Raw genomic sequence first — 17,564 nt, 5'->3', positions numbered from 1 at the left:
ACAACTTCTACTGGTGGCTGGATTGTTTTTGACAAAGGTTTATTCTGAAACACTAATGTTTCAGACCGCCACATAAAACGGGCACAACGTGCATACCCGTCCTGGGTTCATGATTCTCGTGGCTTCAGCAGCCTCAACATGGTAACGGAGGCAGTAGAGTTTTGTATGAAGGATGCTTTCTTGCCTCATGGCTACATGCTTACCTTGGTTTATGGATATACTTTTAGATGTATAGCCAGTGTTCACCAACCCCCTCTGTGAGCATCCGGTTGTCGGATCCACATTGTCCTGGAAATACACAAAGATCAGAAATACATTTTTACAGCATTGAAATATAGAAAACTTGTAAAATTATATTGGCTTAATTGTCAACAGAGCCTTCACCACCTAGAAAACCTCTTACAATAGTAGATCTCAGATTTGTAGTAACAAGTCGAAGTCAAGAAAGCATCAGGAGTTAAACATCTAAAAGGCATCTTTACAGTGAGCGATGATCAGCGGACTGAACGTTCACTCCCAACCGTTGCCCAATGTAGATTGGCACGATAAAACGCTTGTTTAAGGAATATAGGAAATTAAAGCCCACCTGGAGTTTGGTCTGAGGACATGGTCCTTTTGGTCCTTATGGCAGAGAACCTTGTTCCCCAGTCAAAGATTTAACTTTTTTGCTCAATTCTAAGCATTCTGTTTTGAGGAAACCAGGCGCCGCTCATTTCTAGAGTGAACCCTGGTGGTTGCAGTATCATGCCATGGGGGTGTTCAGCAGCTGGGAGAGGGAGACCGGTCAGGTCTGACAGAAAGCTGAATGGCGCACAGTACAGAGGTAATCTTAATACAAACCCAATCGAGAGCCCTCAGATCGGGCAAAAGGGTCACCTTCCAACAAGAGAATGACCCTAAGGAAACAGCCAAGTCAACAACTCTGAGGGTCCTTGAGGTGCCAACCAAAGCCCCGACTTAAACCCAAAGGAACATCCCTGGAGAGACCTGAAAGCCCCCACCTAACATGACAGAGCTTGAGAGGTTCTGCAGAGAAGAATGGCAGAACAAAAAATAAATAAATAAAAAAAAAAAAAAAAAAAAAAAAGGGTTCCTGCTGTGTTCCTGCCCCGTCCCGTGGTCACCCCATCCCAGTGATTGGTGTCCTCCCTCACCCATTATTTTTCCTCTTTTGAGTGTATAAAATTATATATTTAATATGGCCAAATTATATATTTAGTATGGCCCACAGGAGGTTTACACAATAACTGTTAAGACTCAGAATCAGCTAGTGAGGATGACCCCACTGGCATTGTCATCAAGGGAGTCTGAACTCACTGGAGGTGCCCAAAAACTCACTTCAGGAAGGACCCAGGTAGAGCTCATTTTCAGAGGGGGGGTGGGGGGACTCAGTTGATTTTATTGCCCAGACTGTTAATTAAATACGCCCAGAATTTCATCAGAAAACCCCCAACTTCAGTTTTACAAAAAAAAAAAAACCACTGGTGGACCTCATCGGATGCATCACAGACCCCAAAATTTTGTGATAATGTGTTACTTACGGGACTAGTAAAGAAGTTGCGCATTAGGGCCTACTAGAGTGTAAGGTCCACAAATTATGGACCAGCACAATAATTGCCCAAAGTGCAGCAACTGAAATAAACACAAAATAAAACGCGGAGTCTTTCCCTAAATCCGTGACGACGAGGGAGAGATCCCTGCCTAGCATGGCAGACTGATCGCTTCGATAGATGCGGGCCTGCACGCGGCCCTGGGACCCAAGTAACCCTACTTGGCCAACAAAAAAGGACAAAGCAAACACCAAAAGGAAACACAAATGAAACACCACACTTAGCTGGTGGTGAAGCCGCAACACACGGAGCGGTCTTCTGTCCATGTAACAGTGGAGACCACGCTGTCCATGGGAGCCACTTACTACCAGCTCAGACAGCAAGCAACTGGCAATTCACAGCACCTTAGCTTGGTATCCAGCCCAGGTAAATACCCAGCTAATTACCCACAGATGTGACTACATTACGTCACACCTACTGAGCTAGAGGGTGCAGAACCAAGTCTAAAACCAACAGTGGACTTCATCAATCCGGCAGCGAGCTCAGCACTGCTGCAACAGAGCTATTCCAGAAAAACTGCAGTATGCGGCACTGTTAAGAGGAAAAAAAAACCCCAAAACACTGCTCTAGTTTCTGAAGTGCTTTTCCTCAAGTCCTGCGAAACATCTAAAGAGCTAACAAGCTTCCTAAACACCATTTTGAATACGTCAAAGAGGTAGAGTTTTTAAAATGGTACGATTCATGGGGGTTTCTGAAATCTACGCTTATAATTTTGTAACGAGTCCTTGATGCGCATTACACACATGCCATGATAGTATGTGTGGTTTGGGGTCACGCAAGCACTTAGTGCACAACTACTTACAACCATGTTAGCCCAGCCTCAATATGGAAAATTACTTTATGGAATCCATAAAAATGATTGGACTATAAAAGCAGGCCTATGGTAAATGTGAATTATTAACTGTTTGTGGGGTTTGATGGTCTTAAAAAAAAACAAAAAAACAATTGTTGCAAAGTTAGAAAATTGCAAATTTTTCCAAAATTTTCTGTACAGTGTCTTTATTAATGGTGGTAAATTTTTAATGAGTTTTGTCTTTAACAAACTACAATGTCACAAACTATATCAGAATTGCGTTAAGTAAAAGCATTCAAAAGATTACCACAAAGCGACAGATTTGAAAATAAGGCTCATCCCTTTAACCCCTTAAGGACATGGCCCATTTTGACCTAAAACACCCACTGCCGCTGCAGTCTGTAGTAAGATTCCATGGACTGTTCACATTTTACAGGGTCCCAACTTTTTTAGAATTAAAGTTGTAGAAAAAAAAGTGTAAAGAATGTAATGATGTTGAAATCTCATGTAACCATATTGTATTCACAGTAGAACATGACATCAGCGGGGAAAAGGGAGAGCCAAAAAAAAAAAAAAAAAAAATTTTTTTACTTATTTAGAAAATGGTGGCAGCACACATCTTACAGGAGTTGGGGCAGGGCCATGTCAAAAGAGGTGCTACACATTGGTAGACATCAGTCAGTAAAGGTCTGGGAAGGGAGGAGACAATTGCTGGAGTTCTGGGGGAGGAATGTTGTCCGTTTCTTGTCTGATGTCAGATTCTAGCTGCTCAACAGTCCTGGGGCTTATTGGCCTTGCATAATGCACCAAATGTTTACTATTGCAGGCGGCCGGTTCACCCCGGACTCTTCTCCTGTGGAGCCATGCTGTTGTGATGGATGCAGTATATGGGTGAAGGTCTGTACTGCAGGCAGTCAGTTCACCCCGGACTACTCCTGTGAAGCCATGCTGTTGTGATGGATGCAGTATATGGGTGAAGGTCTGGACTGCAGGCGGTCAGTTCACCCCGGACTCTTCTCCTGTGAAGCTGTTGTGATGGATGCAGTATATGGTGGAAGGTCTGGACTGCAGGTGGTCAGTTCACCCCGGACTACTCTTCTGTGAAGCCATGCTGTTGTGATGGATGCAGTATATGGTGGAAGGTCTGGACTGCAGGTGGTCAGTTCACTCCGGACTCTTCTTCTGTGAAGCCATGCTGTTGTGATGGATGCAGTATATGGGTGAAGGTCTGGACTGCAGGCAGTCAGTTCACCCCGGACTCTTCTCCTGTGAAGCCATGCTGTTGTGATGGATGCAGTATATGGGTGAAGGTCTGGACTGCAGGCGGTCAGTTCACCCCGGACTCTTCTCCTGTGAAGCTGTTGTGATGGATGCAGTATATGGTGGAAGGTCTGGACTGCAGGTGGTCAGTTCACCCCGGACTACTCTTCTGTGAAGCCATGCTGTTGTGATGGATGCAGTATATGGTGGAAGGTCTGGACTGCAGGTGGTCAGTTCACTCCGGACTCTTCTTCTGTGAAGCCATGCTGTTGTGATGGATGCAGTATATGGGTGAAGGTCTGGACTGCAGGCAGTCAGTTCACCCCGGACTCTTCTCCTGTGAAGCCATGCTGTTGTGATGGATGCAGTATATGGGTGAAGGTCTGTACTGCAGGCAGTCAGTTCACCCCGGACTCTTCTCCTGTGAAGCCATGCTGTTGTGATAGATGCAGTATGTGGTGGAAGGTCTGTACTGCAGGCAGTCAGTTCACCCCGGACTCTTCTCCTGTGAAGCTGTTGTGATGGATGCAGTATGTGGTGGAAGGTCTGGACTGCAGGCGGTCAGTTCACCCCAGACTCTTCTCCTGTGAAGCTGTTGTGATGGATGCAGTATGTGGTGGAAGGTCTGGACTGCAGGCCGTCAGTTCACCCCAGACTCTTCTCCTGTGAAGCTGTTGTGATGGATGCAGTATATGGGTGAAGGTCTGGACTGCAGGCGGTCAGTTCACCCCGGACTACTCTTCTGTGAAGCCATGCTGTTGTGATGGATGCAGTATGTGGTGGAAGGTCTGGACTGCAGGCCGTCAGTTCACCCCAGACTCTTCTCCTGTGAAGCTGTTGTGATGGATGCAGTATGTGGTGGAAGGTCTGGACTGCAGGCGGTCAGTCCACCCCGGACTCTTCTCCTGTGAAGCTGTTGTGATGGATGCAGTATGTGGTGGAAGGTCTGGACTGCAGGCGGTCAGTTCACCCCAGACTCCTCTACAGCAGCAAAAACCCGCCTCGGCAGGGACAAAGTGTGTTCTATGCGATTCCCACAAATAAAACAGTTTCATTTTACATTATCACAAAGAAATTATTATACATATAAATCTGAGAGCAGTGGTGCATGCTGGGAGCACACATACCACCCGGACTCTTCTCCTGTGAAGCTGCTGTGATAGATGTAGTATATGATGGAAGGTCTGGACTCCAGGCAGCCGGTTCTCCCTGGACTCTTCTCCTGTGAAGCTGTTGTGGTGGATGTAGTATATGGTGGAAGGTCTGGACTGCAGGCGGTCAGTTCACCCTGGACTCTTCTTCTGTGAAGCCATGCTGTTGTGATGGATGCAGTATGTGGTGGAAGGTCTGGACTGCAGGCGGCCGGTTCACCCCAGACTCTTCTCCTGTGAAGCTGTTGTGATGGATGTAGTATATGGGTGAAGGTCTGGACTGCAGGCGGCCGGTTCACCCCGGACTCTTCTACAGCAGCAAAAACCCACCTCGGCAGGGACAAAGTGTGTTCTATGCGATTCCCACAAATAAAACGGTTTCATTTTACATTATCACAAAGAAATGAATATACATATAAATCTGGGAGCAGTGGTGCATGCTGGGAGCACACATACCACACAGGGTGATCAGCAACACAGCCCTGCAGCCCCGTGGCCACATGTCCGAGTCCAACCAACACCTGCATGCATGCCCTGTACTAAACAGAGGTGGTCATAGAAATGCACATAAAGAGGCAAAGATACACATCCATATATAAGGTATATAGAAGACACCATAAATAGTTAAATCTCTGCTTTTTATTCTATTTCAGAATATTACTGTAAATTGACCAGTAAGGGTGACTGACTCGCCACTAATACTCTAACTTCCCGATGTCGTACAAACTTGAAAATTGACAATTTCTTACGTCATAAATAGGGAAAGTAAATGGGTCACAATTCGATTATTCCATGCCAATTGCAAAAGTAAGTGACCCCATATCACCCTATGTAATGTAACTAACATATGAATCTCACAAACATGAAATTTGCCACGACCATTCTTTACATCCTAATAGAGTTGAATATTGAAGTTGCGAACCCCTTTACTTTTCCTAAGCGTAAAAAAAATGAACATCTACGATACATGAGAGAGTTCTTTTCTCAGAAACCATGAAGCCCAGGGAAATGGTTTGCATACTGAGGAGAATCCACGTCTCCCCACGAATCCACGGCCCCTCTGTGTGTGTAACACACACACACACACACACACACACACACACACACACACACACACACAAAGAATCTACCTCCCCTCCCTGTATTGTGAGGCACTGAAGGGGATAATAATGGATGGCCGGCATGTTCCACCTTGGGTCAGATGTTTGGGGGGGGGGGGGGGGGAACAGGGGTGACATGATCTCAAACAAATTTAGTTGCTGGAGAGGTTTGTGTAAAACATGTTTGGGCCTGGTTTTTCTGAAATGGATGGCAGGCTTGGTAGTGGGGCTGTCCATTCCACCCCCTCCACTCCAGGTCTTATTATGGGGGATTAGCTCCCCAGGTGTAGAGGCTGGGTAGTGAACCATAAAGTCTGCAGGCGGCAGAGAGAGGGGAGGTCGGGTGCAGCTAAGTACGCTGGAAGCTGCTGGTCTCAGGAGACGCCTTATCCCTGACCAAGGGACAAACTGGACTTTGGAACAAGTGTGTGGTTTTCGTGCGGCTGCAGCGAGCAGTCCGTATAGTCAACGACGGACTCTGTATAGTAAGTGCTAGATAAGCAGGATTGTGTTTTATGCCTGAAGTTAAGGCTGTGTTTTGTTTATTTTATGCTTTCTAATAAACAAGCGTTGGGCAAACGATGGCCGCCCCTCGTCCCCCTCATACTGGCTGCGGTGCTCCTACATAAACGATGGCCGCCCCTCGTCCCCGCACATACTGGCTGCGGTGCTCCTACATAAACGATGGCCGCCCCTCGTCCCCCCACATACTGGCTGCGGTGCTCCTATATAAACGATGGCCGCCCCTCGTCCTGCACATACTGGCTGTGGTGCTCCTATATAAACGATGGCCGCCCCTCGTCCCCCACATACTGGCTGCGGTGCTCCTACATAAGCGATGGCCGCCCCTCGTCCTGTACATACTGGCTGCGGTGCTCCTACATAAACGATGGCCGCCCCTTGTCCTGTACATACTGGCTGCAGTGCTCCTACATAAACGATGGCCGCCCCTCATCCCCCACATACTGGCTGCGGTGCTCCTACATAAACGATGGCCGCCCCTCGTGCCGCACATACTGGCTACGGTGCTCCTACATAAACGATGGCCGCCCCTCGTCCCCCACATACTGGCTACGGTGCTCCTACATAAACGATGGCCGCCCCTCGTCCCCCACATACTGGCTACGGTGCTCCTACATAAACGATGGCCACCCCCTCACCCCCACATACCGGCTGCGGTGCTCCTACATAAACGATGGCCGCCCCTCACCCCCACATACTGGCTGCGGTGCTCCTACATAAACGATGGCCACCCCCTCACCCCCACATACTGGCTGCGGTGCTTCTACATAAACGATGGCCGCCCCTCGTCCCCACATACTGGCTGCGGTGCTCCTACATAAACGATGGCCGCCCCTCGTCCCCCACATACTGGCTGCGGTGCTCCTACATAAACGATGGCCGCCCCTCGTGCCGCACATACTGGCTACGGTGCTCCTACATAAACGATGGCCGCCCCTCGTCCGCCACATACTGGCTGCGGTGCTCCTACATAAACGATGGCCGCCCCTCGTCCGCCACATACTGGCTGCGGTGCTCCTACATAAACGATGGCCGCCCCTCGTCCTGTATATACTGGCTGCGGTGCTCCTACATAACCGATGGCCGCCCCTCGTTCTGTATATACTGGCTGCGGTGCTCCTACATAAACGATGGCCGCCCCTCGTCCCCACATACTGGCTGTGGTGCTCCTACATAAATGATGGCCGCCCCTCACCCCCACATACTGGCAGCGGTGCTCCTACATAAACGATGGCCGCCCCTCGTCCCGCACATACTGGCTGCGGTGCTCCTACATAAACGATGGCCACCCCTCACCCCCACATACTGGCTGCGGTGCTCCTACATAAACGATGGCCGCCCCTCGTCCTGCACATACTGGCTGCGGTGCTCCTACATAAACGATGGCCACCCCTCACCCCCACATACTGGCTGCGGTGCTCCTACATAAACGATGGCCGCCCCTCGTCCCCACATACTGGCTGCGGTGCTCCTACATAAACGATGGCCGCCCCTCATCCCACACATACTGGCTGCGGTGCTCCTACATAAACGATGGCCGCCCCTCGTCCCCCACATACTGGATGCGGTGCTCCTACATAAACGATGGCTGCCCCTCGTCCTGCACATACTGGCTGCGGTGCTCCTACATAAACGATGGCCACCCCCTCACCCCCACCTACCGGCTGCGGTGCTCCTACATAAACGATGGCCGCCCCTCGTCCCCCACCTACTGGCTGCGGTGCTCCTACATAAACGATGGCCACCCCCTCACCCCCACATACCGGCTGCGGTGCTCCTACATAAACGATGGCCGCCCCTCGTCCCCCACATACTGGCTGCGGTGCTCCTACATAAACGATGGCCACCCCCTCACCCCCACATACTGGCTGCGGTGCTTCTACATAAACGATGGCCGCCCCTCACCCCCACACATACTGGCTGCGGTGCTCCTACATAAACGATGGCCGCCCCTCGTCCTGCACATACTGGCTGCGGTGCTCCTACATAAACGATGGCCGCCCCTCGTCCTGCACATACTGGCTGTGGTGCTCCTACATAAACGATGGCCGCCCCTCGTCCCCCACATACTGACTGCGGTGCTCCTACATAAACGATGGCCGCCCCTCGTCCCGCATATACTGGCTGCGGTGCTCCTACATAAACGATGGCCGCCCCTCGTCCTGCACATACTGCCTGCGGTGCTCCTACATAAACGATGGCCGCCCCTCGTCCCGCACATACTGGCTGCGGTGCTCCTACATAAACGATGGCCGCCCCTCGTCCCCCACATACTGGCTGCGGTGCTCCTACATAAACGATGGCCGCCCCTCGTCCTGCACATACTGCCTGCGGTGCTCCTACATAAACGATGGCCGCCCCTCGTCCCCACATACTGGCTGCGGTGCTCCTACATAAACGATGGCCGCCCCTCGTCCCACACATACTGGCTGCGGTGCTCCTACATAAACGATGGCCGCCCCTCGTCCCCCACATACTGGCTGCGGTGCTCCTACATAAACGATGGCCACCCCTCGTCCCACACATACTGGCTGCGGTGCTCCTACATAAACGATGGCCGCCCCTCGTCCCCACATACTGGCTGCGGTGCTCCTACATAAACGATGGCCGCCCCTCGTCCTGCACATACTGGCTGCGGCGCTGCTGCAGGGAAGCTAGTATCGCTGGCTTACAGGAGATGTCTCTCCTTGCTCCCCTCCCCTGCCCCTCTCCATTGACATAACACAGCGGCTGTTCAGTACTGACCTATTGCTGGTTACACGGAGCCATCAGCTCATTGTCCAGCGCCATATGCTGCATAAACCATGGAGGATGAGCTGATCGGACACCGTTATGTAAATAGAGAGGGGAGGGGGAGAACGAGGAGTGAAATCTCCTGCAGCCGCCCTGGCCCCCTGCTGGTCGCTCTGAGCGAGCCAGCGATACTAGCGCCCACGCAACAGCACAAGAGCGAGGACACACGGACAAGTTTTGGGCATAGTTTGCCTGACATGCGTCCTGTTTAAATGGACCTTAGCCTTGGCAGCAGCTGCCCGACACTGGTTGCTCCAGTTAAGGCAAATAGGATCATGGGGGAATCAGAAGAGGTCTAGGGGTGCATGACGGGAACATTGTTCTCTTTACAAGTCACTGGTCAGACCACACATGGAATATTGTGGACAGTTTTGGGCAGCGGTGCCCAAGGAGGACATATCAGAGCTTGAGCGGGTACAAAGGGGGCAACAAAAGTAATAAATAGAGACGGGGTGGACTACAATACCCAGAGAGGTCACCAAAATTGGGCCTGAGGGACAACCTAATAACTATGTACAATATATCAGGGGACAGTACAGAGATCTCTCCATTATCTATTATACCCAGGACTGTAACAAGGGGGCGACCTCTGTGTAGAAGCCTTTTTCCTCTAGACATAGAAAGGGGTTCTTGGCTGTAAGAGCATTAAGGCTGTGGAACTCTGAGGACATGGGGATGACAAACTTGATAAGAGTATAAGAGGAGTCTGGTTGTCATTGAGCGACACATTACATGCCATACTACTAATAACGTTACAAAAGTCGGTCATGCGGGGGATTATTCCGATGGAGTCAGGAAGGAATTTTTTCACTCATGGGAGTTTTTCTTCGCCTCCCTTTGGAACATCCACTGGTCCCAACACCTCCTAACAGTCTGATCAGATGCTCCTCTCTACTGGTGGTCTGTAGAGGGCATCCTGAGCCCGGTCACCTTGTGTGCCCCCATCCACTGGTCCCAACACCTCCTAACAGTCTGGTCAGACGCTCCTCTCTACTGGTAGTCTGTAGGGGGGTCCTGAGCCCGGTCACCTTGTGTGCCCCCATCCACTGGTCCCAACACCTCCTAACAGTCTGATCAGATGCTCCTCTCTACTGGTAGTCTGTAGGGGGGTCCTGAGCCCGGTCACCTTGTGTGCCCCCATCCACTGAGCCCAACACCTCCTAACAGTCTGGTCAGATGCTCTTCTCTACTGGTGGTCTGTAGGGGGCATCCTGAGCCCGGTCACCTTGTGTGCCCCCATCCACTGAGCCCAACACCCCCTAACAGTCTGATCAGACGCTCCTCTCTACTGGTAGTCTGTAGGGGGGGGGGGTCCTGGTCAGAACGGCCCAGTGGGTGACAATTCATGTATACGACCATCCAGCTTCTCACATCCCAATAATGCGCCCCTCTCAGACTCTGGTAACGGGGTAAAATCTCTTCTGTCGTACAGACGTCTAGTGGCCAACAAGCTCTACAAGCGGAAGAGGTCACTACACACAAGGAGCCTCCGAGAGCCTCTTATAGGCCAAGGGGGGGAACCACTTTTAGGGCCTCCGCTGACAGTCCATCTAATAACCACAACGCTCATCATTTACAGATCTCCCTGAGATGGAACTGCAGGACGGGTGTTACTGCAAAACGACAACTTCTGGGGGCGGATTGTAGAGGGAAAAAAATTAAAAATAAAGTATATGTGAAGGAGATTACCCATAAGGACCCCAAATGTTCGCGATAAGTGGAAGGAAAAAAATCCTCCTATGGCTTTTCTATAGGACACCAAACAGAAGTCACTGAAAACCTATTAATGAGGCAAATGGATGAAGCAGCAAATCCCAACGAGGTCATTATTATGGGGGACTTTAACTACCCGGATATAAAGTGGGGAGCCGAAGCCTGCGGAGCTCATAGAGGTGACAACTTCCTGTCAACAACCAACAATAATTACCTTACCCAAGTTGTCCGGGACCCGACTAGAGGGACGGCCATTGGGACTAATTAACAGACAGACCATGGGCGCAGGTTGGGGGGGGGGGGTCACCGCCCACCGCGTCATGCACGCCAGCTCGCCGGACGGGACTCATGCGGTGGATCCGGAGAGGCGAGTATGGGGCCTTTGTGGGACGCCGTGTCGGACTTCGCTGTGATATTACTCTGGCGGAGTCTAACACGGCCGTGGGCATGAGGCCTAAGACCTTATTGACTGGGACAAGGTCCTTGAAAATAAGAGTACAAACAAGAGAGAAAAGGTTTAAAACATCTTAAATACTTCCTGTGGGCGGCTCGTACCTCACAGGAATACAAGGGTTAGTAATGGGGGAAGAGCAATGTGGCTCAAGAACGATGGAAAGGGGGCAACAAATAAGGAGGAGTTTAAACTACGAAAACAAGAAGGTGGAGACAGACTTATTGCCAAGCAAGAAGTAAAACTAACCCCAAACTGTTCAACTATATTAAAGAGTACAAAGATTAATAGTGAGTGGGGGCTCTTTAACCCCTTAACGCAACCAGACGTAAACCGAAGCGTTAAAAAGGTAAACAAAAACAACCCCCTCCTTGGCTCACCTTCCAGAGATACAAACAGACGGCCACATAGTCGGCATCATCGTGTCCGCAGGGACCTGTACCATCAACCGAACACTTATCCTACACTAAAGTGATATTCCCATGACCGCCATTAAACGGATGTTGTGGCCCGTCATCTACTTTACGTGTCACTACAGTGCCGTACAAGTCATGATGGATGCTGCCCACCGGCCGGCATTTTAAAACCAAAGCACACACTTTTTGAAGTGGAGTCTGGCAATGAGAGGATATGGAGACGTTTAGGACGCACCCCGGGAGCTTTCGAAGGCGCACCCTAAGAGCAGTGAAAAACAGACTTTGGTGGTTGTTCACACTAACAGTCTTGATATATCAGGTGGGCATTTGCCAAACAGGAGACTGAAGGCCCAACGTGCCCAAAATAGTGCTGGGGTAATGTCACTGTGAGGCAGCTAACAGGGGCAACAATGCGGAGGGGAATACACAGCAAGCTCAACTCACTGACGTGACACTGCCACCTTCAAGGACCTTGTGCTCTTCCGCCAATCGGGAGCTGAGGGTGTGAGGGGTGTTCCTCCTGTCAAACCCCTAACTTCTGGTGGCGTCAAGGTACAACATTGGGTTGTATATTTTAAAACTGGCCATTTGGGTGTTGGAAGTGATAAACCCCATGGAGGCCGGTCTGTGTCTCCGTGCCTGCAGATGTGAGAGCCCCCCGTGACACTATCATGGAGGACACCGGGTGTCAGCCAGAAGTATGGCTACACATCTGGGGAGATCGGAGAGCTGGTGCCGTTATCCACAAAGACTGGGGAAGGAGAAGGCGTCCAGCCAAGTGGATCCCGGACAGAAGGAGACATCGGGGGCTGCTGGGGAGCATTGTGTAACTGGTGGTGAGACCCGGATCTACTGATCCAGTGACAAAGGAACGGTCTAAGGAATGGAGGCGCAGCGGATCCCCGGCCAAAGGTCAGCGCAGGAGCACAGGGCAGCCATGTTTTGGGCTAGGAAGGGGGATCATCTCGCGGACCTCCCAAAGGGTTCAACCATCAGTGCAGCATATTACTGTTACTGACAAAGCCGAGGCAGAATATTAAGGAAGAACCTTGAGGAAAACTCTCCAAAGGGGTCATCCTGCTGCAGGACAATGCCCGTCACACGCTGCAGGGGGCAGGACTGCAATCATGACCTCCTTAGGGCGGAAAGCCTAGTCGTCCGGCCCGGCCCCATCTGACTGCCATTTGTTCCCCAATCTCAAAACACACCTAAAAGGGACAACAGTTTGGGAGTGTTTGAGGCAACTAATGCTGCAAATGAGGGGTTTGACCAGCAGGGACTTAAAAAGCTGCAGGAGAGACGCCACAAGTGCATCCTGGGGGATATGTAGAATACGTGGCAGGGTCAGCTTCCTAGATCGATTTGTTGTGGGCACGGCTCAGTACTCATCAGCACCCCTCATATAGGACTATATTCAGGGGTATCTGCCAATCACTGATAGACTGTCTTTAACAAACTGAATAACCTCACGGTCCTTGTAAGGTGGCGGATCGGCTGCCTCTATATTCCACAGAGGAGGCTTGAGGAAATGAATGATGGCCTGAAACAATCCTAAATGTGGCGTGACAAGTCAGCTCCCTCGATTCTGGACCGCCATCCACACGGTCAGGAAGTGGCGCACCTTGCACACAAATATGCTCCAGCGGTCAGAAGGTTTCTTTTAAGTCTGGGTCCCGCCAGCCGTTATTCACAGCACAAACAATCATACACAGTCCAAATAAGCATTAGAGTTCACAACCCACAAGGTCCTGTCACTAACCCCCCCAGGGCGTTTTCCTCTGTCACCCGGTCTGACGGACCCAACTGGTCCACACTTGACCTCAGGCTCCAATTGCCTGATGCGGCTCCCTTCACCACCTTGCTCAGCCAACGTCTCTCTGGCTGTGGCAGTGGATCTTTGCTGCGGGAGCCACCACCCAGGAGCAAGAGCCGGCAGACGGATCTCAGCTGTCAGGCTGACCGGAGAATCACAGCAATTCGCTGCATGCTGCGAATTGCTGTCCGCGGAGAATCGCAATGATTCTCCGCTCGTGTACACCGGTTCAGCGCTTTCCATAGCAACGCTATGGAAAGTTTGAGACTGAGTCGCCAGCGAAATCACGCCCGTGGACAGGGGGCCTTAAGAACCAGGAAGTCCCATCCGTGTGATATTACTGAGACTTCAGACAGACGGAAGCAAACTTGATTAGAATACTCCATCTAGTGGACGAACAGGAGAAGATCTTGACCCCTTAATGCAAACAGACTTTCACAGCCCCGGCATTCATACGGGGGATTTGGAGATCACAATAGATTCATTTACTGGAGCAAACATGCGCAATCTGATATTTAACATGACAAAAAGAGCTCCTTCAGCCGTGGTCCTCGTGGACGCTTCTCCGGTGGCCTCATCTAGGCCTTGTATGCGTTTAAAGAAGGGATTGCAGTATATGGAATGGGGACCCCCACGGATCCTGTGCCGTCAGGTGAAGGGATAGGGAACTGGATGAATTTTCAGTATGAAGGAGAGGATCACACAGGCAGAAACCATCGGCCATGGTCAGGGAGACCCCGTAAACTCAAAGAACGTGGACAACAAAGCCTTGGAGGACCTGTGAAGACATCACACACATCGTCTGCCCTCGCTCAGGGGGTCTCACAGGACATTGGAACATCCATTACCACCAGAACCCTCTGTAGGGAACGGCATGTGAAGGGTTACTATGGACGAGCAGCTACACACATCACAGCAGTGAATGCACAGCGGGGCCCCTAAATGGGGCTCGGACTGTAAGGGAGTGGAAGAATCACAGGACTCCATCTTCTCATCAGATGGCAGCACTTTGGTGTGGCAGTTGTCTGGAGAGCGGTTTCTACGTGACGGCATCGTCTCAACAGTCAGGTTTGGAGGAGGTTCTGTTATGGGGTGGGTGGAGTGGTTCTGCTGGGAAGGACTAGGATCATTGGTTATACTGAAGTCCAACCTCACCACCAATGGGCACAGAGACACCCCGGACAATGTGACATCACCTCCCTTGTAGTAATACTCTGGTACAGCTCCATGTCTCCACCAACATGATGAGCGCCATGTCATACGGCACGCAGGGTGGAGGAGCAGAACTCTGCAGACATTACTAGCCGACCCAAAGTTCAAACACATCGAATGGGACAAACTAGAACGCCCAACACACCCATAATTCCCATCACTATCTGATGCTCCTCTAGGAACGGAACCCTCCACACATCTACAGGGATCTGGTGGAAGCGGTGGGGGACTGCAGTCATGGAGGCCAACAGAATGGAAAGTGAATAAAACCTAATTTCATCCCCTTCTGTGTCCCCCAATACGGCTGTCAGTATAGCGTATGCTTTAAAGAGCCACGCAGAGGCTTTTGGACACAAAAACCCACATTGATTTATTGAAGTAGTCGCCCAAAAGCCCCAGGAGATGCGGCAGGTCACCGGCCCCAACCCCTCTAAAGGCTCTCTGCATGAAGCCTCATAGCTTCATGCTTACGGCAGGAGGGTTAGATAGCAGTGGGTAGACAGGACGGACCAATTCCGAGAGTACAAGCACTTCATTTACAGAGGATCTGCATACAGGCCACATTTACCGCAGACCATGGAAAGCCACCATTACAGTCAGAATGGAAGAATCCAGATCGGGCCGGCAGCTCCATGCAACGTCTGCAGCGCATGCTGAAGCAACAAGGTAGCAACAAGCCTTCACCATTGGGGTGAATACAACGCACACAGATGTGTGAACGTGCCCTTAGTGCAGCGCGGCGCCCCTCAGTGCTGCGGCACCACTCTCCGGTCTGCGTTCTGAGTGTGCTGCAGTAAAGCGAGCGCTCGGAGATGTACCAACAAGAGCCGAGACCAATACTAGCGCTCTTGGTAAAGGTGTGGGGTCAGCACCAGCGCACAACGCGGGGGAATGGGGTTAATACAATGTAACAAGTCAGACCTGCCATCGGCTGTAGTAAACTCCATTAAAAAAAAAAATTACAAAAAAAAGTCTGACACCGTCATAACAAAAACACACAAGAAAACAGAACGGCGGCATGTTCAGAGATGTAAATATAGAACCGACGTCCGGCAGAGCGGTCGCCGCTGCGTTCATTACTCTGCTTGTAGGAGTACGGCCCACTGTGTATCCAGTTACATCTCAGAGCGATACAATCAGGGACAACGGATACATTTATACAGACTACCAGAACAGTCGGACCGCCCGCACACCTCCGCAACCACTGAGACTCCATGGACAGTCCGCCCAAGAGGCAACAGCATAAATGTGGAGCCGTGAACCGAGACCACCATCAGAAGGGGGCATCCCCCAATATCATCGGGTCTTGGTACAAAGTCGTTAAATAAAAGCCGTCCCCGATTGTCTGCACGAAGCTTTGTGTACCCCACAGAGCAGTGATGTCAGATGTGTGGTCATATATCAAATGGGACCCCAAAATGCCTGTATTACGGGGCGCACCCTCCGGCTCTGCAAGAAGTCAGCAGTGGGTGTTCCGCACTTAGTGATCCCCTATAGGTCCATGAGGCATCCCCATAAGGGGGTCAGATCTGTCGAAGGTAAAATATCTATGAGAGAATCCCGTGGGCCTGAAGATGAAGGATATCACGCTCGGGTGCGGCCAGCAACCCAATTTTGCAACATTTGGATTAGGGTCGTCATTGTGCACTAGAATTAACTTCGTAAAGCCTAATAACCAACCCCTCCCCCACAGGTCTACACACCCAGGTACGGCCAGTCTCACCCCAATACCCCACTAGCTGCTGCCCAATAAATATCAGAAAAGCATCGGCAACTCAGGACATTTCTACTGTGAAATCCGGACCAATTCCGCAACGTGTGAAAAACGAAACCTCAGCTTTGACTTCTCGTTTTGGCAAGAACGCAGCGATCGTCACGAGGGGGGGTAAGGCTCACATGCATATGAAGAACAGAGTGATGTCCGTCTATCTGAAGAGCAACTAACACAAAGATCAGACCTCAGCATCCCCGGCCTTCCTCCTGGTTCACAATGCTACAGTTGCATATTACAAAGGCCGATCTGTGCATGTAAGCGTCCGGGACCAACTGTGGCCCTTCTGCTCAGGACCTGGCCCACCTATGGCCCATGTGCCAGAGCGGGCAGTCAGGACCTTCTGGCGGCACGCACACCATGCGTTACTAGTACTACTAGAATAAAAGGGAAAGTCACGCTTTGGGACAGTGTCCCGCTAAGGGTCCCCAAGAGGGACAGCCTTTTGTTCTGCTTTTGGGAAGTCTGGGATTACCAACCGGAGAGCCGCGGCATCCTGGCTGGTAATCGCTCAGTGTGCTGCGTAAAATGTATAAATAAGCCGTGGCAGCATAAATCCATGTGGAGGTGCCTTGGGTTAGGAGTTTAATCTGTTCGTGACAGAGCTCTTAACCCAAAACACTCGCGAGCCAGAACAATGTTCCCCACTGCAGTGAATGGAAAAGCCATTAATCCGTTCCGGATCATGAAGCTCTCCCACTGATTTCAATGGAGATTGTGTTGCCCCATTGAAAGCAATAGGACGCTCCCCGCGCCCTATATACACTCACCTGTCTGCCAGTGCTTAGGCCCGTCTAGCCGCCGCTTGTTCTCCCTGGACTGCTCTGATGCTTTTCAGCAGGCAGGGATTTAAAATGCTGGGAGAACAAGAGGCGGCCCGACCGGCGGGAGAACAAGAGGCGGCCCGACCCGCCCGAGCCCCGGCGGCCCGACCCGCCCGAGCCCCGGCAGCAGCGGAC

The 17,564-nt window shown here is 51.1% G+C and overlaps 1 protein-coding gene across 1 annotated transcript in view; it reads right to left on the bottom strand.

Annotated features, from left to right (window-relative positions):
• Window positions 1-17,564, bottom strand: part of GRB10 (growth factor receptor bound protein 10) — a 194,466-nt gene that overhangs the window by 131,849 nt on the left and 45,053 nt on the right. Inside the window, exon 3 of the mRNA XM_066585200.1 lies at window positions 204-288. Coding sequence (XP_066441297.1) covers window positions 204-288 — 85 coding nt within the window. The remainder of the gene's footprint in view (window positions 1-203; window positions 289-17,564) is intronic.

This window comes from Eleutherodactylus coqui, chromosome 12 (genome assembly GCF_035609145.1).
Source record: "Eleutherodactylus coqui strain aEleCoq1 chromosome 12, aEleCoq1.hap1, whole genome shotgun sequence".
Taxonomy (NCBI): domain Eukaryota; kingdom Metazoa; phylum Chordata; class Amphibia; order Anura; family Eleutherodactylidae; genus Eleutherodactylus; species Eleutherodactylus coqui.
The sequence above is the reverse complement of the archived record's forward strand: the minus strand, read 5'-3'. Positions and strand labels throughout refer to the sequence as shown.